The 23,069-nt window shown below is 41.6% G+C and overlaps 1 protein-coding gene across 3 annotated transcripts in view; it reads right to left on the bottom strand.

Moving 5' to 3' along the window:
• Positions 1 to 20,442: 20,442 nt before the first annotated feature.
• Positions 20,443 to 23,069, bottom strand: part of ACER3 (alkaline ceramidase 3) — a 206,987-nt gene continuing 204,360 nt past the window's right edge. For all 3 annotated transcript variants that reach the window (XM_020989517.2, XM_078156929.1, XM_020989518.2), the window contains 2 exons: positions 22,406 to 22,451; positions 20,443 to 22,129 (listed from right to left, as the gene is read on the bottom strand). In XM_020989517.2, coding sequence (XP_020845176.1) covers positions 22,073 to 22,129; positions 22,406 to 22,451 — 103 coding nt within the window. In that variant the 3' untranslated portion in view covers positions 20,443 to 22,072. The remainder of the gene's footprint in view (positions 22,130 to 22,405; positions 22,452 to 23,069) is intronic.

Raw genomic sequence — 23,069 nt, 5'->3', positions numbered from 1 at the left:
ATGCAGTGAATGACCTTGGTGTCTTCAAGGCCTCTGTGAGCTCCACAGTGCCTGCTTCAGCCACCTTCACGGCCCTTAGAACAAATTGTTCTCATCTGCCCATTCCACTGGGGAAAATCTTCATAAGCTTGGGGTAGACATTTCTCTACCTCACCAAAGGGTTTGAGGCCTGTGGGTCACCCTCAACCTGTTTGACTGGTCTGGCTGCCGCACATGCTACAGCTTCTTGGAGCCACAGGTGAGAGGTGGGTGAAGGTGGACACCAAAGATGAATGAGCAACCCTGAATAGGGCTTGGGAAGTCTTCACACCAGAAGTGCTATTTCTTCCTGAACATTCAATACATGTAGGTCCATCTTCCCTCTACTGCTTCAGGGTGGTTCAAATAGGTCCAAGGTCAGGACAGTTTGGTGTTTGTTTAAAATGAACCCATACAGATCTCTTTTTACTTCAAGTTGCCTTGGGACATAGAATGAAAACCTCTACCCTAAATAATTTGGCCTGGCCCTCGCATCCCATGCCTCACCATAGGACTTTTCCTGGTCTTATATTACGATATATATACTTCAACCTTTGACCACACCTTCTCTCTCCCACCCTTCAATGAAGCTGAAGATCTTTATCTCAACCCCCTGTGGCCACACTATCACTGCCTCCCCAGGTAAAAGTGTCCTTACATTTCATTGCCACGGTTGCTGTCTGCAGTGATCTTTGAGTCCAGGAATGTAAAATCTGACACTGATTTATATAGTAATGACAACATTGCAAACACAATTTTTTTTTTGTGGTTCATTTTTTAAAAATTAATTTATTTTGATTTATCAACAATCACTTCCATATGTTTTTGAGTTGAAAATTTTTCTCCCCCCTTTCTCCCCCCCACCCTCCCCAAGATGGCACACAATCTGATATAGGCTTTACATTTACATACCCATTAAACATATTTTCACATTAGTGAAGCTGTAAGTAAAAATTAAAACCAATAGGAGGAACCATGAGAAAGATGAAACAAAACTCAACAGAAGGTAAAAATAAGTGATAGCGATTCGACTTCCACAGCTCTTTCTTTGGATGTGGACAGCATTTTCCATCCCAAGGCCTCTGGAGACGCCTTAGATCCTCGTAATGCTGAGAATGCTTCAGTTTAACAATCATAGTCATTGCATAACATGGCTGCCATTGTGTACAAAGTCCTCTTGGTTCTGCTCACTTCACTCAGCATCAGACCATGTAAGTCTTTCCAGGTTTTTCTGAAGTCAGCCTGTTCATCTTTTCTTATAGCACAACAGTATTCCATTACATTCATATACCACAGCTTGCTCAGCCATTCCCCAATTGATGGGCATCCTCTCAATTTCCAATTCTTTGCCACCACAAAGAGAGCTGCTATGAATATTTTTGTACATGTGTGTAAACACAAACAATTTTGAAAGACTTAACTCTAATAAGTGGTTTTAGAGTACTGCTGATGAAGAATTATATGAGAAAAATTTCCCCATGTTACCTCTCCATCCCCTTCTTCCAGTGTATCCCTCTTTCTCACCTCTTCATTTTTTTTTTGAGATCATTCCAACATTATTGACTCACACCCATGCCCTCTGATTATGTAAACTCCTTTTGATTGCCCTAATAATGACAACGATCTTTGGAAGTATATGCATCATTTTCCCATATAGGAATATAAACAATTTAACTTTATTAAGTCCCTTATGGTTACTCTTTCATATTTACTTTTCTGTGTTTTTCTTGAGTCTTCTGTTTGAATGTCAAATTTTCTGTTCAGCTCTGGTCTTTTCATTAGGAATACTTGAAAGTCCTCTATTTCACTAAATGTCCATTTTATCCACTGAAGTATTATATTCAGTTTTGCTGGGTAGGTTATTCTTGGTTGTAATCGTAGCTCCTTTGTCTTCCAAAATATTATATTAGAAGCCCTCTGCTCCTTTAATGTGGAAGCTGAAAAATCTTGTGTGATTATGACTTTTGCTCCACGACATTTGAATTGTTTCTTTCTGGCTGATTGCAGTATTTTCGAAAACCTTAACCTGGAAATGGTGGAATTTGGCTATAATATTCCTGGGAGTTTTTATTTTGGGATCTCTTTCAGAAGGTGATTAGTGGATTCTTTCAATTTCTATCTTACCCTCTGGATCTGAGATATCAAGGCAGTTTTCCTTGATAATTTCTTGAAATATGATATCTAAGCTCTTACTTTTTCACGGCTTTCAGGTGGTATAATAATTTTTAAGTTATCTCATCTTGATCTGTTTTCCAGATCAGTTATTTTTCCAATGAGGTAGTTCACATTTTCTTCTATTTTTTCATTCTTTTGAGTTTGTTTTGTTTTTTCTTGATGTCTCATGGAGTCATTAGCTTCCACTTGCCCAATCCTAATTTTTAAGGAATTATTTTCTTCAGTGAGATTTTGTACCTCTTTTTCCATTTGGCCATTCTGCTTTTTTAAGGAGTTCTTTTCTTCAGTTGATTTTTGTATGTCTTTTGCCATTGGGCCAGTTTTGTTTTTTAAGGTTATTTTCTTCAGTGTTCAGGGTTTTTTGCTTGTTTGTTTTTCCGTGCCCATTCATTAAGCTGTTAATTCTTTTCACAATTTTCTTGAATCACTCTCATTTCTTTTCCCAATTTTTCCTTTACCATTTTTCTCTCTTTAACTCTTTCAGGAATTCTTGTTGGGCTTGGGTCCAATTAGCATTTTTCTTTGAGACTTTGCTTGTTGCTGTTTTCACATTGCTAACTTCTGAGTTTGTGTCTTGGTTTTCCCTGCCACTATAGTAGCTTTTTATAATCAGGTCCTTTTTTGTTGTTTGCTCATTTTTCCAGACCATTTTTTGACTTTGAACTTTGTTAAAGTTGGGCTTTGCTCACTTAAGAGCAGAGAGGCACACTATCAATCTTCAGACTTTTTTGCACTGCTGTTTTTAAAGTTAGTTCTGGGGGTCTGTAAGCTTTTTATGCTTTCAAGGTGGTGTCATCTAGAGAGTGGCCATTGCTCTCCTGGTCTGCCCTCTGATCTTTACGCAGCAAGGGCCCCTGTTCCCCTGTCGTCACAAGCACTAGTACTCCTCTCAACCCTGGAACTTTGACCAGGGTCCCTGATCCCTTGTGATGAACCACAAGTGCTTCTCTTCACCCTGGAACTGTGACCCAGAAATTTGTATGGACATTAGAGTTGCCAATCAGGACTAGCTGCATCCAGTGTCAGCAAAGGGTCCCCTGTAATCTCTTTCTGATCAGTTGTCTGACTCCTTTACTATGTCTGGGCTGACCACTCCCAAAGCTGCTGCTGCTATTGCTGCCACCTCCAAGGCTCACCACTTTTTTTTGTGTATGAGGCAATTGGGGTGAAGTAACTTGCCCAGGGTCACACAGCTAGTGAGTATTATGTGTCTGAGGTGAGATTTGAACTCAGGTCCTCCTGACTCCAGGGCCAGTGCTGTATTCACGGAGCCACCTAGCTGCCCCCCATGGCCCACCACTGTTGCTGCCACTGTGTGTGTGTGTGTGTGTGTGTGTGTGTGTGTGTGTGTACTCTGGACAGGCCTCCACCCTGGTGTCACAGACCTGTCCAGCTGACTTCCTAAGTTTGCTCAGGTCAGACAAATATTTCACCTTAACTTTTTGGCTCTGCTGCCCAAAAATTTGATTTGAGGCATTATTTTTAAGTTGTTTAGAGGGGATTGTCAGGAGAGTTCAGCTAGGTTGCTGCCTCTAATCCTCCATCTTAGCTCCACCCCTCTGACAACCCTTAAGACTTTCCCTTTCCCATCACCCCCAGCTTTCCCTTGCTTGTGGATTCATGGTGTCTGAACCCTATTCTATAGAGATCTAGAAATATAAACTGGAATATACTAAAAATTACTAAATTAGGAAAAATCTCACACCTCCACCATAAGACTCTCATCCTGCCCTAATGAACCTCTTGTTTTCAGACTAATTGGCCTCATCCAGAGGATTTAGATAATTTACTTTAAAAAAGTTGTTATTGATATCTTTTGGATTTTTTTTACATCACATAGTTTCCCCTAGTATTTATCCCCTCCTCGTCCCTCTTCCAGAGAGCTACTCCATATAACAAAAAGTATTTTTAAACACAAAAAGAGGGAAAAATCAGCATAACTGATTGGTATGTCATAAAGATCTGAAAACATGTGAACTGATCCAACTATTCTGGACAGCAATTGGGAATGATGCCCAAAGGGCTATAAAATTATGCATACCCTTTGACCCAGCAATAGCACTTCTAGGACTGTATCCCAAAGAGATCAAAGAAAATGGAAAAGGGCCCACATGTACAAAAATATTATAGCAGCTCTTTTTGCGGTGGCAAAGAATTAGAAATTGAGGGGGTGCTCATCAATTTGGGAATGGCTGAACAATTTGTGTTATATGATTGTAATGGAATATTATTGTGATATAAGAAATGATGAGCAGGATGATTTCAGAAAAATCTGGAAAGACTTATGCGAACTGATGCAAAATGAAGTGAGCAGAACCAGGAGAACATTGTACACAATAACAGCAGTATTGTATACTGAACAATAGTGAATGACTTAGTTATTCTCAGCAATACAATGATCCCAGACAATCTTAAAGGACTCATGATGAAGAACGCTATCTGCCTCCAGAGAAAAAACTGATGGTATCTCAATACAGATGAAGCATACTATCCTCCTTTTCTTCCCCCCTTTCTTTTTTTTCTTTCTCTTTTTGTTTCTTCTCCCTATAAAATGACTAGTATAGAAATATTTTACTCGATTGCCCATGTATAATCTATATTAGATTGCTTACCATTTCAGGGAGGGGAGAGGTGAAGGAGGGAAGGACAGAATTTGGGACTCAAAACTTAAAAAAAAAAGTTAAAAATTGTTTTTACATGTAATTAAGGAAAATACAATATTATTTAAAAAATATCTGAAAACATGTACAATACTTCTGGACCTCCTAGATCTGAAAAAGAGTGGGGTGGGAGTATTTGCTCATATCTCTTCTTTTGAATCATACTTTTTCTTTATAATTTTGCAATATTTATTTTGGTGGTGGTTCTTTCTGCTTACATTGTTGTAGTCATTGTGTTTGATGTTTCCTTGGCCTTGTCTACTTCACTCTGCATTAGTTTATGTAGATCTTTCCAGGCTTCTTCGCAGACACCACATATGTCATTTTGTGCTATATAGTAATATTTCAATATAGTACTGAATTGTCACATACTAGCCATGTGACCTTGGACTACTCACTTACCTCTCTTGCATGTCTAATAAAGAAGACTTTAAATAAAAAAAGTGATGGGGAAGAGAAAATTGTCCACATGTATCTGCCAATCTTGACAGCCTAGGGAGGTGCAGGTAAAAATAAATAATAATAATAACTAGCTTTCATATAGTGTTTAAGCTTTTCAAAGTGCTTTTCAAGTATTATCTCATTTGATCCTCACAATAACTCTGGGAGGTGAGCGCTATCATTATCATCCCCATTTTACAGATGAGGAAACTAACACAAACAGGTGAAGTGACTTGCCCAGGGTCACACAGCTAGTAAGTGTCTGGGGGCAGCATCTGAACTTGGGTCTTCTTCATTCCAAGTCCAGCACTCTATCCACTGAGCCACCAGCTGCCTTCTGTCTAAGCTTTATGTCTTTTTCAGCAGCCTAGTTCAGCATCCATGACACCAGGGACACAACAATGATGGGTGTCAAGTTGAACGGAATTATTAGCAAGTGCTCAGCAAATTCTTAGTAAATTGAACTCTATCTACCTCCCTGGCCCCAGGTACAGTTCCCAGGTTTGTCTGTAGGTGGCAGCAACACTCTAAAATGGCTTTTCATTCACAAAGTCTGTGGCATCTACCACACAGTGCAGGGATAGACTGGGGGACCAGGCCATGAAGGACTTTGAATGTTCACTTCCCTTTTGCAGACAACTACATCAGTGTGTTGAGGTTTGAGAGGACCGTGTTCTCATAGGCGTGGCATATTAAAACTCTAAAGGACCTTAAAGGTCAGCTACTTCAACCCTGTAATTTTGTAGATGAGGAAACTGAAGTCCAGAGAGATGAAGTGATTTAACAGCAAACACATTACAAATTCATGGCAGTACACCCAAGATCTCCTGCCTGCTAGCCAGGACTCTCTTTAGAAGGAACTGGGGGCTGACATGGACATGGTGTTAGGAAGACCTGAGTTCTAATCTTGCTTCAGATACATTTACTAGCTAGCTATGTGACCCTGGGTGAATCACTTAGCTTATCTCAGCCTCAGTTTCCTCATCTGTAAAATGGGGATAATATTAAGCACCTAATTCACAGGGTTGTTGTGAGGATCGAATGAGGTAACCTTTAAATGGTTTTGATCACTGCATGTTAGCTACTATCCTAACTTGTCCTGCCTACGCAGCTCTGTGAGGGGCAGCTGCTTCTGCCTCTGTGGCTTTGCCTCAAATTCTTTATTCTCCTTTCCTCTACTCACTAAACACTAATTGACCCCCATACAGTATTAGCAGCCTAGAGACAAAGAGCTCCTGCCTCCTGGGATCTCATTGCAGGAAACGCTTCACAGAACAATGAAATGCTAACTTGCGTGATCTAGGCTCTGGGAAGAGCAACGTCTGTTTGGGGGAGGAAGGAGGCTGGGAAGACTTGCAGGAGGAGATGAGACTTGGCCTAGGACCTGAAGCCAGATTTGGCTGGTCAGAGGGGCACAGAGGGAAGGCACTCCAGATGGGGACTGTCCAGAAGATGGGAGCTAGGAGGAGAAGGGACCTGGAGACCATTCAAGGAACTGGAGCTGCTCACTTTTCAAAAGATGTTTTATTGATACTTTAAGCAAGCAAGCAAAAGCCATCAGTTCCCCTTCTCAATACTTCTCACCAAACCATCTTTTATGAGAATGAAAAACAGGCAAAAGAAACGGATGCCATGATTGTCACTGACAGCACAGAGCACAATCTCTTCTGAGGAGAACACAGTCTTTCATCATGGAACTGAGAGTGTCTAACTTGCAGACAACAAGACCAAGGAAAACAGGATGGAAAATGCTACCCACATCCAGGGAAAGAACTGATAGTGTCTGAATCCAGATCAAAGCATGCTATGTTCACTTTATTTTTTTCATGGTTTTTTCCTTTTCGGGTGTTTCTTCTTTTACAACATGACTAATGTTTTATATGGAAATGTTTTATATGATTGCACATATATAATCTATATCAAATTGCTTATTATTTTAAGAAGGGGGAGGGTTGGGAGGAAAGGAGAAAATTGAAACTTAAAAAAAGAATATTAAAAATGTCTTTACATGTAATTGGAAGAAATAAAATGCTATTAAAAATAAATTTTAAAAAAAGAAAAGCATGAAGGCTTTGCTTGAAAGTTTTGAAGGGCTACTCTGTGGAAGGAATAGATTTGTTCTGTTTGGGCTTAGAGCCCAGCTTAGAAGGCAGATTTGGGCTCAACATGAAGAAGGCAATAGGTATTGGACCTGTGATTTCATTGGTATTCTTCAACTTCCTTGTGAGGAAACACCCCTTTTACCAATGCCTGTCAGCACCTTCTCTGTAACTTAAGTGACATGCCCAGAGTCACAGTGTCAGCATGTGTCTCAATTGGAACCTGGAGCCAAGGTTTTCCTAGTTCCCGGCTTCACCCTCCCTCCACTATGCCATTATCTCTCATTATCTCTCATAAAAAAATGGTCAGAGGTGTTTGCCAATGAAACACAGTCTCTCCTTATCTCTGCCTTTTCTTTTTCTCTTTCCTTTTCTTTCAGTTCTCAGCTCAGATGCCACCTTCACCACAAAGCCCTTCCTAATACCCCCCAGGCTGAAAGTGCCCACTCTCTCCTTAAAATCTTCTAGAGCCCTTGATCTGTAGCTCTCTTTTGCCCCATCATATTCTAAGGTGAATTACAACACTAATAGCTGACATTTATAGAATGTGTTAGGACTTATAAAGCACTTTATATACAAGAATCTCATTTACTGAGGCAGCTATGTGTCAGGAACATCCGAATTAAAAATTCGCCTCAGATATTTACTAGCTGTATGACCCTGGGCAAGTCACTTAACCTCTATCTATTTCAGTTTCCTCAACTGTAAAATGGGGATAAGAATAGCACCTACCATATGGATCAAATGAGCACTTAGCACAGTACCTAGCACACAGTAGGCACTTGATAAATGCTTGTTTCTTTCTTTACTTATATCCCCCAACAAATGTTATCTTCATCATTTTATAGATGGAAAAACAGCATCAGGGAGGTTTTGTGATTTGACCATGTTCACTTGGCTTGCACATGCGGTCTCTCCTGATTCCAGGTCCAACATTCTTTCCACTGCACCACCACATCTATGTACATGGTATCTGTGCGTGTGTTGTGTTTGTCCCCACCTTTCCCTTTAAACAGTGAGCGATTCCTGAGTTTATGAAATGGAGACAATTTATTCAAGCTGGTGGATATATTCTATCTCTATGGAATGATGTTTGCTGCTGGTTATTGTAAACTCTTCAAGTGGATTGCATGGCCTTGGGGGTGGAAGTTGGAAGTAAAAGAGGAGGTACTGTATGGCACCTACGAACCGCTAATGGGACTTCTTTCAACAATTTCACGTGGATTGATGTTCGAGATCAGAATCAAGAGGAGCCTGCAGGGGGCCAGGATGCTGGTTGAACTGGGGAGGCTTGAATTTATCCCCCAAACTCTAATAACATTAACTAAGACTGCTGTGAACAAGAGAAGTTATGAAACAGAACCAGGACATTTTGGGTTAACTCTGCTGTCCCCTCTCTTCTCCACAGTCCTCACTGATTTGGGAGCCACCTGTGGGCAAGGAGGCTACTTTTTCGGCCTTCAGGCTGTCAAGGAGCTCTCCAGACCTCAGACAACTCCTTGCTCATTGCTTTAAACCTGCTTATGAGGCTTTTGTTTGCTTTTATCTTCCTGTGAACTACTCTTTTTTTTCCCCCAACCAGGACATTTGAATATGTTTTTTATTAAAGGGATTGATTATTTGAATCCTCAAGCCCAGAGTGATTCGTTGCACTAGACACGGAATCCCAGCTTGACAGGGTTGCTTAGTATTTGGTGTGAGCTAGCATTATTGAAACCAGGAAGATCTGGCTCCAGTTCTTGCCTCTGTCACATCCTGGCTGTGTGGCTCTGGGTAAATTACTTAACCTCTCAGTTCTCTTGGCAACTCTCCAAGATTAGTTGCAGAGAAGGGACAGAGCCGCACTGGCAGTCGACATTTTCTCACTGGAGGAGTTCCATGTAGCCATGAAACCACAGGCCTTGTCCTCAATCCCCGTTCTTGCTCACTCTGAGGCTGTGCGCTGCTGTGGAAAAAGCCTGGATCTGTAGTCAAAAGGCACGGGCTTGGATCCCGGCTCTCATTGCCAGCCATGTGACCGTGGGCAAATCACTTCTCAGGGCCCAATTTCCTCATCCGTAAAAGGGACAGAATAAGGCCAATGGTTATCAGAGAGTATGCCATAGCACAGCATAGGAGTGTGTTCAGCTAGGTTCTCTCAGAAATGTAAGGAACTTACATCTACAATAGTATGAATTTTCCTCATTCTAGGGTGCTATGGTTCTTCAGAAAATAAAATGCTGCGCTGTGAGCAAAAAAAATGTTTTTTATTACCACTGGATTAGATACCCCATCCCCAAGGTCCCTTCCAGTTCTAGATCTATGATTCTTGCATTATCTTGGCTGGTTTGGAAGTACAGCAGATATAGTGCTGGGCTTGGAGTTAAGGAGAACTGAGTTCGACTCTCGCCTCCGACTTTAGTGTGTGATCCTAGGCATGCTGCCTAATCTAGTTTCATCATCTCTAAGATGGAGATGATCATAGCACTTACCTCTCAGGGTTGTTGTGAAGGCTAACGTATTTAAAGCCCTTTGGGGTCCTTAAAGTGCTATGTAAATGATGGCTATTATTGTTATTTACATTGTGCCCACTCTCTCCACATACTCAGTGGGCATTTGTGGGAGAATGTGCCTCAGATTTTGGGGAGGGGGGTGTTTTGTAGCTCTTTTCACAACTCCATTTAGTAAATGCTTTTTTTTTTTTTACTAAGAGTTAAATGAGTTAACAGATAAATGGTTAATAGGAAACACACCAACGGAGGCTCGTGAGCTTTTGGAGCAGCCTTGCAGGGTACCCTTGACCTGAGGTAGTGGCTACCCTCCGGTGCAAGTGTAAGTTGGGGAAATGCCCATCATGGGGTGCTGCATATCTAAAGGCCCCATTAGACTGTGAGCTCCTTGAAATCAGAGACTGATTTTTTGCCTTTCTTTGTATCCCAGAATGCTTGTGGACTTGACTTGAAACCCAACAGCCCCTGAGTGCTGATAACATCATTTTCCCAACTTCTAGAGACCCCACATTTCACTTGGCTTCCAAAAACAATGTTCTGCCCCTAGACACCCCCATCACTCTTCTCCTCTTCTTACATCCCCTTATCCCCTGACTACACACTCCACCAACAGCTCAGCACAGGGGGCTCCCTCCTTGGGTGGGTAAAAGAAGCCTGCAACTGACAGTCAAAATGAAGGATCACTGAGCGGTCATATTACTCTGATCGTCCAGACGTGGATGGCGCAGACAGTACTTTTGGGCTAGTTTGTGTGGTGGTGGTGAAGAAAGCATCACATGGGAAAATGAGATTTAACCACAGGCATGTTTCAGTGTGAACCCAAGAACACAACCAGTCCAAAAGTGCTTGTTAAGTGCACACTACGTGCCAGGCGCTCTTAATAATTTTTGACACAAAGACAAAAATGGAACAGTCCCCGCACCTAAGGAACTGACATTCAAGCAGGGAGGCAGATATGTACATACACAAGAATATGTGAATAAACCACAAAGATAAGCCAGTTTGGGGGGAGAATGGGCAGTCGAAGTGGGTCATGTAGAAGGTAGCACTCGAATCGGGTCGTCTATGAAATGGGATAATTTATCTTTTGCTTTCTGCATAGGTTTGTTGTGAACGTCAAATAAATTTGGTAATGTGAAAGTGATTTCCAAACTATAAAGTATTACATATATGCAAGTATTATTATTATTATTATTCTCTAGAACCTAGCCCCCAAAACATATATTATCTCTATTCCCTAGATCAGAGGTGCCAAACACCTGGCCAGCAGGCTGCACAGGGCAGCTGCACTCCCTAGTGTGGTTTTAACTGTGGTTTAAAATGTAACTGGGAAATACTTAACTAAATAAAAATATAACAGAACATAGATAATAACAATATGTAGTTTTCTAAGTCAACATGTGACCTATAGGTTTAATGTCTGTATCTATTTGAGTTTGGTATTACTGCCCTAGACCTATTTCCCACTCCCATCTCTATCTCTCCTACTCCCTTTCCCAGCATCTTTTCTTTCCCAAATATACCATTTCTATTGCTCAGTTCCATCTCAATCCTTGTCAAATATACATCACACTTATCTGTAGACTCTATAACTGTTTTCTTTCTCTTTTGATTAAAAAAATGTTTTGTTGAATCTTCTTAAAAAATATACATTATGGTTGTTCTCAGGGATACTCTTCCAATAGTGAGTTTTAATTTGAAACAAAGAAAAACTAGTTAAGCAAAGCTGACAGTGACCACTGTGTCAATGTAGGCAATAGTCCCCCACCTATCATCGGCCACTTCATATTTCCTCATCTTTTTTTTTAAGGTCCAAGAATGGTCATTAAAACTCCATAGCATCCAGCTTCACTTTAGTGTTCTTTTAATTTAAATTGTTATAGTCCTTATATTTATAAGTCCCAATGTTTCTCTGGATTTCTCATATTCACAATTTCTTTCATTGCATTCATTGTTCCAATTTGTTTAGCCATTCACCTAAATAAGCATCCATTCCATCCCCCCCCCAAGTCCTCCTCTGTCTTCTCTATTTCCAAGGCCCATTTCCACCTCCGAAGCTACCTCTTTTCACTCTCTATGTTAAGACTCACCAGTCTTCCATTACATTTCTATCCCAGAAGCCTCAGTCCTTGTACTCTCTTTGCCATCTTTATCTCCTGGGCATACCTCTGTTTTCCACCTCTATTCCCTAGACCAAACTCCTATCCATCTCTATCTCCTCTGTCAAATTCTTCTTTATCTAGACTCTGGGCTTATTTCTCCCTCCCTGCCCAAACTCTTTTCGAACCTAACTTCACCCCAGGACCCCATAATCTCTGCCAACCTTCTATTCCCATAAATTTATCTTCCTTTCGTAATTTCCATCCCTGGATCTTCACCTCCCCCAATTCCCTGGGGCCATTTCTATGTCTCTTCCTAGGACTCCCACCAAACCCTGGCTCTAACCCATTTGGACTTTTCAGCTTGGACTCCCACCTTCAGTCACCTTTTTTTTTCCTTTTTTGGTTAAGCAGAGGGGTTAAGTGACTTGCCTGGGGGTCACATAGCTAGTAAGTGTTATGTGTCTGAGGCTGGATTTGAACTCAGGCACTCGTGAATCCAGGGCCAGTGCTATATCCACTATACCACCTAGCTTCCCCCTTCAGTCATCTTTTGAAGAAAGGTGGAGATTCTATGAGGCAGAGGTAAGGTGTGAGAAAATTTTGGACATGGGGGACCACCCATTAAAAGGTCATGGGAGCTGAAAATGGTATGTTTTATATAGGCAAAGAAAAGTGCATGAAGATGTAATTAGAAATGAGTAGGAGAGTGTTCAGGAGTTAAGACTATGGAGAGACTTAAATACCAGGCTACAGGTTTTGTATTTTTACTTAGAGGCAACAGGGGGCTGCTGAAGATTTTTGAGTAGGGGTGTGACATGGTCAGATCTTTGTTTTAGGAATATCAATTTGGCAGCTATGTGGAGAATGGATTGGAGACGGGAGAGATATAAGTAAAGAGCCCAATTAGGAGACTAATGGAACAGTTAAAGTGAGAGAATAAGGATGAACTTGGGTAAAGGCTATGTGAATGAAAAGAAGGGGAAGGACATCAGAGATACTGCTGAAGTAGAATAGGATATGAAACATGTTGATATAGAATCCACAAAACCTGGCAACGGACTTAATATGGGGTAGTAGAGGAGAGGGAAGAGTAAAGGATGACTCCAAAGTTGTCTGAAATTTTGGTGTCCTTAAGGGAAACAAGAAGGGAGGGATGGTTTTGGAGAGAATAGAGGTTCCATTGGGAATGCTGAGTTTGAGAACTATGAGGCATCCATGTGGAGATGTCCAATAGGCAGACAAGTCATAGCAGTGCTTTATTCAATTTAGTAAGCAGTTATTGAGCACCTACTGTTTTGTGCTCAGTGCTGACTTTCCTAAGCTCAAGTTGTTATCTTGGTATCTTATTACCAGGAATGGTCTGAGGGACAAAAAAAATCCTACTGATACTATATAAAACTAAGCACCGTCACATTCATGTTTATAACTATTCAATGAAGTAGGAGAAAGGGTAATATCACTGAACATCTTATTCAAAACAATACTCTTTAATACATTCAACCATAACAAGATGATTAATGTAGGAATGTAGCATAAGTAGATTAGATAAAAAAAAACACCAATCTAAATTCATAGGAAAAAATTGTGGTACTTGGCAAAATAAGAAAAGGGTAACACAAGCAGTTTTGTGATCAGTTGCTGCTCCCCTGTAAAGACAATCTATTTCAGGCAAGTGTTCTTTATAAACAAATGTAGTAAAAAACCACTGACCTAGGACTAATGGATGACAGAACTGCCTACATATAATCTCAGGATATAGGCTCTGGGTTATTAAGTATACAGAATATGGAATGCTCGAATCCAACATTCTTTCTAACAGCTGGAAGGGACAATGGGATGTTAGAACACAGAATGGTAGGAGGGTTGGGAGGAATTTTAGAAATGCTCTAGTCCAATTTCCCATTTTAGAGATGAGGTGACATATCTACAGCTGGCAAGTGGACTTGAGCCCACATCTCCTGACTTTAAACCCAACGTTCTTTTCCACAATAGCCTGGGATGGAGACTGTAAAAATGTGACCCTGCTGGGGGCAACACTGATACATTTTATAATCTCCAAGAGTACTTAGTGATTCTGTTTCCCTCTTGAATTAAAAATGTGCATCCTACCACTCTTTCACTCTCTTTGTTGCTATTAATGGTTCTCAATCTGGAAGCTTTTTTACTGACAATTTTGTGAATGCATGAAACACCAGCTGAGGAACTCATCTAGCTCTTCTAAGTAATGGAGAAGGAACACCTCATGACAGTTTAAAGATTTTCAGTAAAGAAGGCCAGCACCTGGCTGTGCCACTACCTTACAGAGTGACCTTGGGTAAGTCCTTTCCCTTGTGTCCTTATTTTTAAAATAATGGTGTCAGACTAAACAATTTCTAAAAGCTCTTTCTGAGTCTGACAGCTAATGAATGAGCTCTTACGACCGGAAGCAGATGACACAAAATCACGAGATAGTTGAGGTAAATAGTGCAACGGTCCCTAGGGTCTATTTCTGGCCCATAATCAGATTTCTGGAATCAAGTTCCATACTCTGTGGCATTCCTCTTAGCTAATACTTCCTATACCAGCTGCCACTACAATCTGGTAACATCATATGTAGTAAGTTAAGGGTATTGGTCTTGTATTGAATATCCTCTGATTGATTTTGTTAGTTTTGCTGAACTGTCCTTTTCCCTTCTCTTTTCTGTTTTGTTATAAGGGATGGCTATTTGAGTAAGGGTGCAGGGAAAGGATTTATTCAGAAATGAAAGACAGAAAGGCAAAAACAATTTTTTTTTAAAGAGTTCTGGGTCTTAAGATTCAGAACACTTAGGTTTGAATCCCAGTGCTGACATTTACTATGAATCAGAAAAAAAAAATTCTTTCTCAGTTTTCTCATGTGTAAAGTGGGGATAATACTATCTGAACCATCTTGAAGGGTGGCTGTGTAAATCTTAAAGGATTATAGAAATATGAGTTTGTGGTGGTGTTTGTGATGGTGATAAAGGCCACCTTATGGAATATCATTATTGTTTTAAGTTACCTTAAAGTCATTCATATTTAATCAATTACTATAGGGCCTTTATTCCCCAAATGGAGAATGTATAATTAAAAATACAGAAGCTCTCTAGATGACAATTCTGCTCCCAGATAACTATTCCTTGCCCCAGCTGCTCTGAATATTTAAGAAACGTCAGTTCTAGTCTTTTTCTTCCTGCATTATATATACAGGGCCCAAGGGAAAGAACTTACCCAGGGACAGAATTCAAAGTCTAAGTTATGATTCAAGAGATTATAAAGGCTGTTGATTCAAGTTAGCGTTCATGGAGATAACTAAATCCCAAGAAACAGACAGGAAAAGGAGTCTGTAGCAGACTCCTAGAATGTTACACAGCAGACAAGCAAACGTTGATGAGATAGCTATTTGGTCTCAAGTAACTCTTCTCCACCTAATCTTCCTGCAGAGGCAGCCTCCTGTCCATGTTCCCTCCTCAATCTGTCATTGGCCTGACCATGGGCCCAGACAATATTTCAGGCATCAATGTTATGTTTGGTTAATGTGCCAACCCAAACAGCAACTGTGTCCAAGTGCTGAATCCTACAGGAACAATGGCTGGGGGAAAGGGAATGTTACGAATGAATGAGTTTCATTTTAGAAAATAGAAAATCCTAGAGCAGGGGGCAAATGGATTACATTAAGGCATTGGTATTGTGCAATGCATAAAGCAGAGGTAGATGCAGAAAAGAGCTATTTTCCTGCTTTGCTGACAAGTACTTGAGATGGCAGTTTTTCACAGACGTTCATCAAGGAGGAGGCCATTGCCAGTTAGAACTGAATGAGAACATCTTCTGTCATGCAAGAACCTGTAGCTATGGAGATGATTAATACTGTAAGTTCAGATTGGCAGCATAATGTAATTGAACAGGCCCTGGATTCAGTGTCAGAGGACCTGGTTTGAGATCGCCTCTGCCAATTACTAGTTGTACAACCTTGGCCAAGGCTCACTTGACCTCACCAAGGCTCATTCTATCTAGACACTAGCACTGTCTAGAGTTGTTGTGAGGAAAGCGTTTTTGTAAACTAGAAAGAACTTTGTATCTATGAGCTGTTATTATTTATTTCATCAGGAACTACAACTTTTCCATTCTGGGAGGCAATGATGTATAGTTTTGCAGGTAGCACCTCGGTTCAAGTCCCAGATATGAAGCTTGCTTGCTATGTGGCATGGGCAAATCACATCACCTCTGAACTTAGGCACCCTCAAAACTGTAAAACCGGGATACATATTCAAAGCACAGAGGATGATGTAGAGGACTATGGTAGATGGCGGCAGGCTGTAATGTGTCATCAGAAAAAAATAGCATCAAGAATGTCATCGGAGAGACATAGGAGGGGAAAAAGGAGTTGGGTCAGTCATATAGCAAGAAAAATAATCAACAGGAAGTCTATATGCTCCATTGGTATTATGTCAAGAGATCTAGAGGCCTCAATATGATGAATGGATTCATGGCAGGCTAAGGACAAGAGTTGCACAGGATGAGAAGGCATGAATGGGTTTTTAATCTTCTAATATTTGCTGTTGGAGGAATCACTCACCCCGACAAGGTAACATCAACCCCCAAGGAATAGGCACTACTCTACCAAATGGGATTGTGATGAAGTAAATGTTCTGTAGCCCTTAAAGTGTTATAAAAATGGCAGCTAATATGGTTCCAAGTCAGATACGGACATCTCCTGAAAAAAAACCCCAAACCTAGTGAATATGTTGGCCATCATTTAAAGGCACTGGATAAATCCTCATTGTCGATCTAAAACACCTAAAACGGGTGTGCTGAGTCACACACACAATGTGGTGTACAGAGTGAGGCAGGGAGTGGTGGTGCTGAAGCAGGAAGAAGAGACTTTGTCCTCTCTCTCTCTGTAGTAGTCAATGTTAAACTTTTAGTAGCTCCTGGGTGGATGTTTGACTTCATGGCCAAACCATATCAGAGCATTCAAGTGATAACAAAACATTTCTGCAGGTGGAGGTGGTGTTTGGTAAAAGCAGAGAGTATTTTGCTCTGCATGGCCCCCATTCCCCATTAGGAAAGACCCAACACACTTTGGAAATCCAAACCCACAGTGGTCAATCATGGCACAGAAATGATGTTAAGCCTAGAAAATAGCTCCCTCAACAGCCCTATGATGGTTTATCAGTTTCCGTGGTGAAATGTGCAGCTGGGCTCCCTGTCCATTGACGGGAATCATTCACAGTGGGCCTGTTAGCATGTGAACACAAAGATATTTTACTCAACAGGAAATGGGTTTCTAAGTATTGGGGCTCTATGAGGTATACAAACAATTCCCAAAGGGAACATAGAAAGTTTAAAAACAACAGCTATCCCATCTCCCTGAAAGCTCCACTCACACCTTAAAAAAAGAGAACTTAATGTTGCTGAAATATGGAAGCACATATAGTAGAGGTAGTATGATGTAGTGGCTAGGGTGCTGCACTTGGAGTCTGGCAGAAAGACAGGTTCAAATTCCATCTCTGACACTTACCACTTACTTGGATGACCTTAGGTAAGTAATTTAATCTCTAAGTGTCCCAGGCAACTTCCTAGGATTTATCCTATGATCCTACTAAATCATGGACAGGCTAGCATCTGCATTGGTAGAAGGAACTGCCACAGTGAAAGTCTACCATGCTGCTAAAAACCACCGTTCCTCTGCATATTCAGTACTTCATCAAAGTGGGGGGTGGGGGGTGGAGTTCCTTCTGTCAAAGCTGAAAAACCCTTCTATGCCTTAGTTGCTCTTAAGGCTGAGTTGATGGTATTCAGGAAATGAGTTGCAATAGCTAAAAAGTTCTCCACCTGGTAGCCAGTCTTCTGGTGCTAAACAGATACAGGGTTGGTTGGCAAGCCTGTGCTCCATGTCCTTCCAGCTTGGTAGAATTGCCAGACCTTTTGTTCTCCCAGTATAGCCTATGAGGCGTGGTAACCTCCACACCAGGAAGTGGCACTGGAGGCTTTATTGGAGGGACATCATTTTTAGATTGTCTTTATGACACACTGTGGCCTTTCCCCCTCCCCAAATCTGTCCCAAGGTGGTCAGTCCTCCAATGAAGAATGCTTCCTTGATCTTGGTTTCCAGATGACACACATACACACAAGTGTCTCTAGCTCTTTGCTAGCTCTCAAAAGCCTTTCTGGCTGGACCTGTCAGAATCTCTGGAAAAGCTGGAGTCATTTCTACAACATGGTAAGAAATCAGTGGCATCTTGGGACTTAAGAGTGCTAAAAAGAATGAAGCCAGAGGCACAAACTGATGTGGAAAATAACAAAAGACAACTTCCTATGGTCATGGGCTTGAATTCTTCCTTTTTTCTCAATAATCCTGAAGTCCCTTAACATGCACAATCCTCTGACTTTTAGGAGGGAGGGAAGGAGGGAGAGAGAGGGAGAGAGAGGAAGAGAGAGGGAAAGGGAGGGAGAAGGAGAGGGAAAGGGAGAGAGAAAGAGAGAGAGAGAGAAACACAAAATATAGAAATAACCCTAAGGACAACAGAGTCCCACTGTGTGTGACCAGGGGTGATAAACATATTATATACATTTCTGGGATGAATAAATGGCATCACTTACGCTATCAATAAACAACTCCTTAATGATAAGAAGCCCTTCACTGGGCCTGGGCTTGAATACTGTTTCTGATTTAGAGGTAGGTGGGAGTGACATTTCCTTGACAAACCTTCTTCCCTTCTCTTCCCCCCTCATCCCCTCTCAATATGGGTTAGGCTTAGGTTTCTGTTCTTCAACATGGATGAGCTTTCCCTAAAAGGAGACAAAGTTTTGTCTGGGACCCGGTTTGCCTCAGCTTCCCCTCCATAGCCTGGTCATCTAAAGACATAAACAGCCTCAGTCACGGGCAGTGGGGGCCCTAAGACATGGTGGATTTCTGAAGACCAAGAGTCATCATGTCCTTCACCATATCCTGCCCTGATGAAGAGAGGCGGCCACATCCAGTGAAGTGCCGCCATATCCCTGTCTCATGTCCTTGCTGTGTTAGGGCAGAGCAAACCTTTGGTTAACACTAGAAGGACTAGGCACATCAACTGATGCAAAAATGTTATTATAATTTCACTTTGAAATAAAACTTTTTATCATATCTCTATTTTGCTTTATTGATTAAAAAGAAAGTGCCCGGCATCAGCTGAAGCAGCCTGGCCCTTTGCAGCATTCTTAAACTGCAGCATTCCTCGTGTCAAATGTTCAATGACTTCTGAGGACCTCATTCCAATCTTATGTCGAACCTGAACTAAGGGAGAACTGGCATTCGAGCCACCTCCGAGAGTGGCTAACGTTGGGCACATCGCTATGATCCTCAGTTTCCTTATCCGTAAAACAGGGAACTTTTACACTGCTTACCTTACTTGTTAGTGTAACCATTTTGGTGCATGCCCTGTGGTCAAGCACTGTGCTAGGCACTAGGGATATGAATGAGGATGACAACACAATTCTTGCTCTCAGGGAGCTTAGAGCCTAACAGTTATGATATAAACATGATACCAGGTAGTGTATGATGGGGACAAAGGAGACACAAGGGGCTCTGTGAAAATCTACGGAGGATAAGATCACTGCAAGCTGAAGGATTCAGGGAAAGATTCATGGAGGAGGGGGCATCTGAGCTGCACCTTGAAGGAGAAGAAAAATTTCAATAGAGGGTGAGAGGTCAAGGTCCTAACCACCCATTTCAGGCTGGGAGGATGGCACCTTGGTAGGTTGTGAAGTGCTACAGAGAGGTGAGTTAACATGTTCAAATCCTTATTGACCATGGCACTGGCAAGTTTAGGAAGGCTCTCATTCTGTTCCCTTGATCACAGATATAGTACTGCGTATTGTTAGGTATAGAAGAGAGTGCAGAGCAGAGAAATAATATAAGTAGCTCACATTTATATGGTGCTCTACTGTTTACAAAATGTTTTCCCACAATAACCCTGCAAGGGTAAGTTAATCATTATTCCCATTAAACAGATATGAATACTGAGAGGCTCAGAGGAGGGATGTGATCTGCCTAAGGTGACTAGTAACTGGCAGACCCAGGTCTTCTGACTCTAAGTCCACAACTCTTTTCAAGAACAGATCCAGAAGAGCTAACCATTTGTTTAGCTGAAGATGGGATAGAAGAGGCAATTTTCAGTGTTCCCAAGGCAGGAGGCAGAGAAATGACTTGTGTTATGTGGAATTCTTCAATGTTTCAGCCTTCTAAGGCACAGAGAACCAGAGCCAAAGCTTCCTCTCACATTCAAGTTTAAGGTTTTGTCTCCTGGAAGGAAAATGAACAAAATCTAGACAGGGCTCAACCTGCTGATGAACTGGACCAAGAGAAAGAAAGCGGCACTGATGTACTGAAGGGCAGAAAATGAGGGCCACTGGGATGAGTGAAAATGCGAAAATAAAAACTTTAAAAGCAACAAAAAGTCATCCAGTAAAACATTTAAAATAAATTCCCCAAAACCAGAAATAGGTTTCTTTTAATTTTGTCTTAAGGTCACTTATTTAATACTGTAAAAATGGTCAAGGTCTTTAACCACTAGATTGAATAAGAGGACCCAGAAGATCCTCTCTTGGAGTACCAGCTTTTGAGGAAGCGAGCATGTTACCATTCATTTGCTAACACCCCTTTAGGCAAAGGTGTCCTGGCAGGTAAGCCTTCTGCTGACTTTGGGGGTCACCCATTCAAATCCCAGAAGAATGAGCTGCCTGTCGCTGCGAAATCCACTTCTGGTGCTGCCTCAGGCTGTTCTCAAGCTGTGGGCCTATCTCCCTCAGATGCAAAGAGGAGCAGGCAGATGGAGGTGTTTTCCACACAAGAAGCTCCTGGTGATTTCACCCCCTGCAAATTTCACTGTGAGTCTCATATCTCTTAGAGAATTTATGATTACCAAATACTTTTAAAAGCCAGTGTATGTCATTCACTGATATTTTCTGGAGCTGCAAATAATGGGAGCACAGGAATAAAGCTAGATAGAGCAGAGGCACACCTGCTCCATGTTTGATTAGACCACAAGCAGGAGGCAAAAGTAAAGAGGATCTACAAAGACTAGGAGGAGCTGGAGGCAACAGTGTGGATACATTTAATTAGCTTGAGGAAGAAAAAGAAATCACAGCCTGAATATCCAGCTCGAACCCTGATGTGCTGGGCTTTGTTTGGCACAGCTTCCTCATAAGGTGAAACCACATTCCCAAGGGTTACAGGAAGGTAACTAACATTGCTGCGGTTAAGTACTAGCCAGAAGAATGTCAGATGACCAATTTGTGACTTGGGCCATTGGCCAAAATGACATTAATGGGTGTCCCCAGTGTTACGGTGGGCCCTGGTTGTGATGTAAGTAGTGACACTGTGAATCTGTGACCCTCTATAGGTCAACAATATGTGGAAAGTGCCTGTACAATGGGCTGTAGGGGATGAAGTGACAGATGTCAGGCTGTGGTGGCAGGAGTGAGCTAGAATGCATGGCTCCCAATGACAGCAGAGACAACATGTCCTACCTCTTGGTTCAAGGCATGGAGCTGAACCCAGTCCTACAGCTGGACCCCTTCACCTTGGCAACAAACCTTCTAAGTTTCCTTCAACAAGTATCTGAATGAAGGGCGATGTAGCTAAGCATTATGTTCACTATTAAGCATCTGGATAAATACTTAGTCTGGCTCCACTCCAGTTAACAATTTCCATTATTCAATTGCATATTCATTTAGAAATCAGAGAGAAAAGTTACATGTTATCAGATTCAGTCCACATCAAAGGGGAAAAAGGTCACTGTCCAGCGACCACTGGACTAGGACTAGTGACTAGCTCATTAAAGAAGCCCAATTTCTGCAGCACTTCAATACATACATGAACATCACATCGGGTCCTTTTAGACACTATAAGGGAGAGAAAGACACACTAAGTCCCCAGTACGCCCACTTCTCACTCTGTTTCTGGCCTGGTGGTGTTGGTCAAAGACGCCTCCTTTTACCATAAGGGCTGGTACATTATTTAATATGGAAGCTTGAAGAGTCTTGGGATTATCTTCCCAAGGCAACGAAGCCAGCAGTGGGCAGTTGTGCTTTCTTCATGGAACCTCTTTTCATAAATGTTTCTTGGGTGGCTCAACCAGGATCACGGGCCATATCCCGAAGAGAAACTATTCAGGTAAGGAGAGAGAAAGAAGAAAAACTGTCTTTCAATACAAGTCCTAGAAAAAGGTGAGTTAGAACATCCTACCTAGTCTACAGCATCAGGGGATCTTGGCTGAATCTTAAGAACCAAGCTGTGGTTAATAGCAATGGTCTGTCTGAGAGTGGCCAAATTGGGGTGCCGCTGTCTCCAGCCATTGTAGATAGATACAAAGCTCTTACACTTAGTGTAGACTAAGCTACAGGGAATTCTTGTATTCAAATGCACACTGACTAGGACTTACCTTCACCTTTGGTCTATACCGCAGATAAAGTGTCCTTGTGTATAAACTGAAAGGGAAAGAAAAGGGCATTTCAGAGTCAGAATTACAGAAAATCACAATTTGGAAGAGGCTGGTGCTGCTACTTACTTCCTGCATGATTTCAGGCAAACCCCTTTCCCTCTTATGACCTAATCCAATCCACAGCTGAGTGGGGCCCTCTACAACAGTCCTACCAAATAATCATTTGGTCTCTGAAAAACTCCAGAGATGAGAAACTTGCGGTCTCATGTGGCACAACCCTTTCCATTTTCAGACAATTCTAATTGTTAGGAAGTTTTTCCTTATAGTGAATTGATATCTATTTTTCAGACATATAAGTATATGCTAAATAGACTCGAGGTGATTTCTGAGGGGAGGCGTTAGGGAGTGAGTATCAGGAAAAGCCTCACGGAGGAAGTAGCATTTGTGCTGAACTTTGAAGGTAGCCAGGGATTCTATGAGGCAAAGGTGAGGAAGAATATATTTGAGGTACAGGGGATAGCTCATGCAAAGGCATGGAGAGGAGAGATTTTATTTTGTGCATGAAGAATAACAGTACGAAAGCCAGTTTGACTGGACCACAGAGTGCATTACGTGAAGCAATGTGTCACAAGCCCAGAAAGGCAGACTTTAGACAGGCTGTCAA

This window comes from Phascolarctos cinereus, unplaced genomic scaffold (genome assembly GCF_003287225.1).
Source record: "Phascolarctos cinereus isolate Bilbo 61053 unplaced genomic scaffold, phaCin_HiC Scaffold_726;HRSCAF=1367, whole genome shotgun sequence".
Taxonomy (NCBI): domain Eukaryota; kingdom Metazoa; phylum Chordata; class Mammalia; order Diprotodontia; family Phascolarctidae; genus Phascolarctos; species Phascolarctos cinereus.
This window is presented reverse-complemented; position numbering and strand designations above follow the sequence as displayed.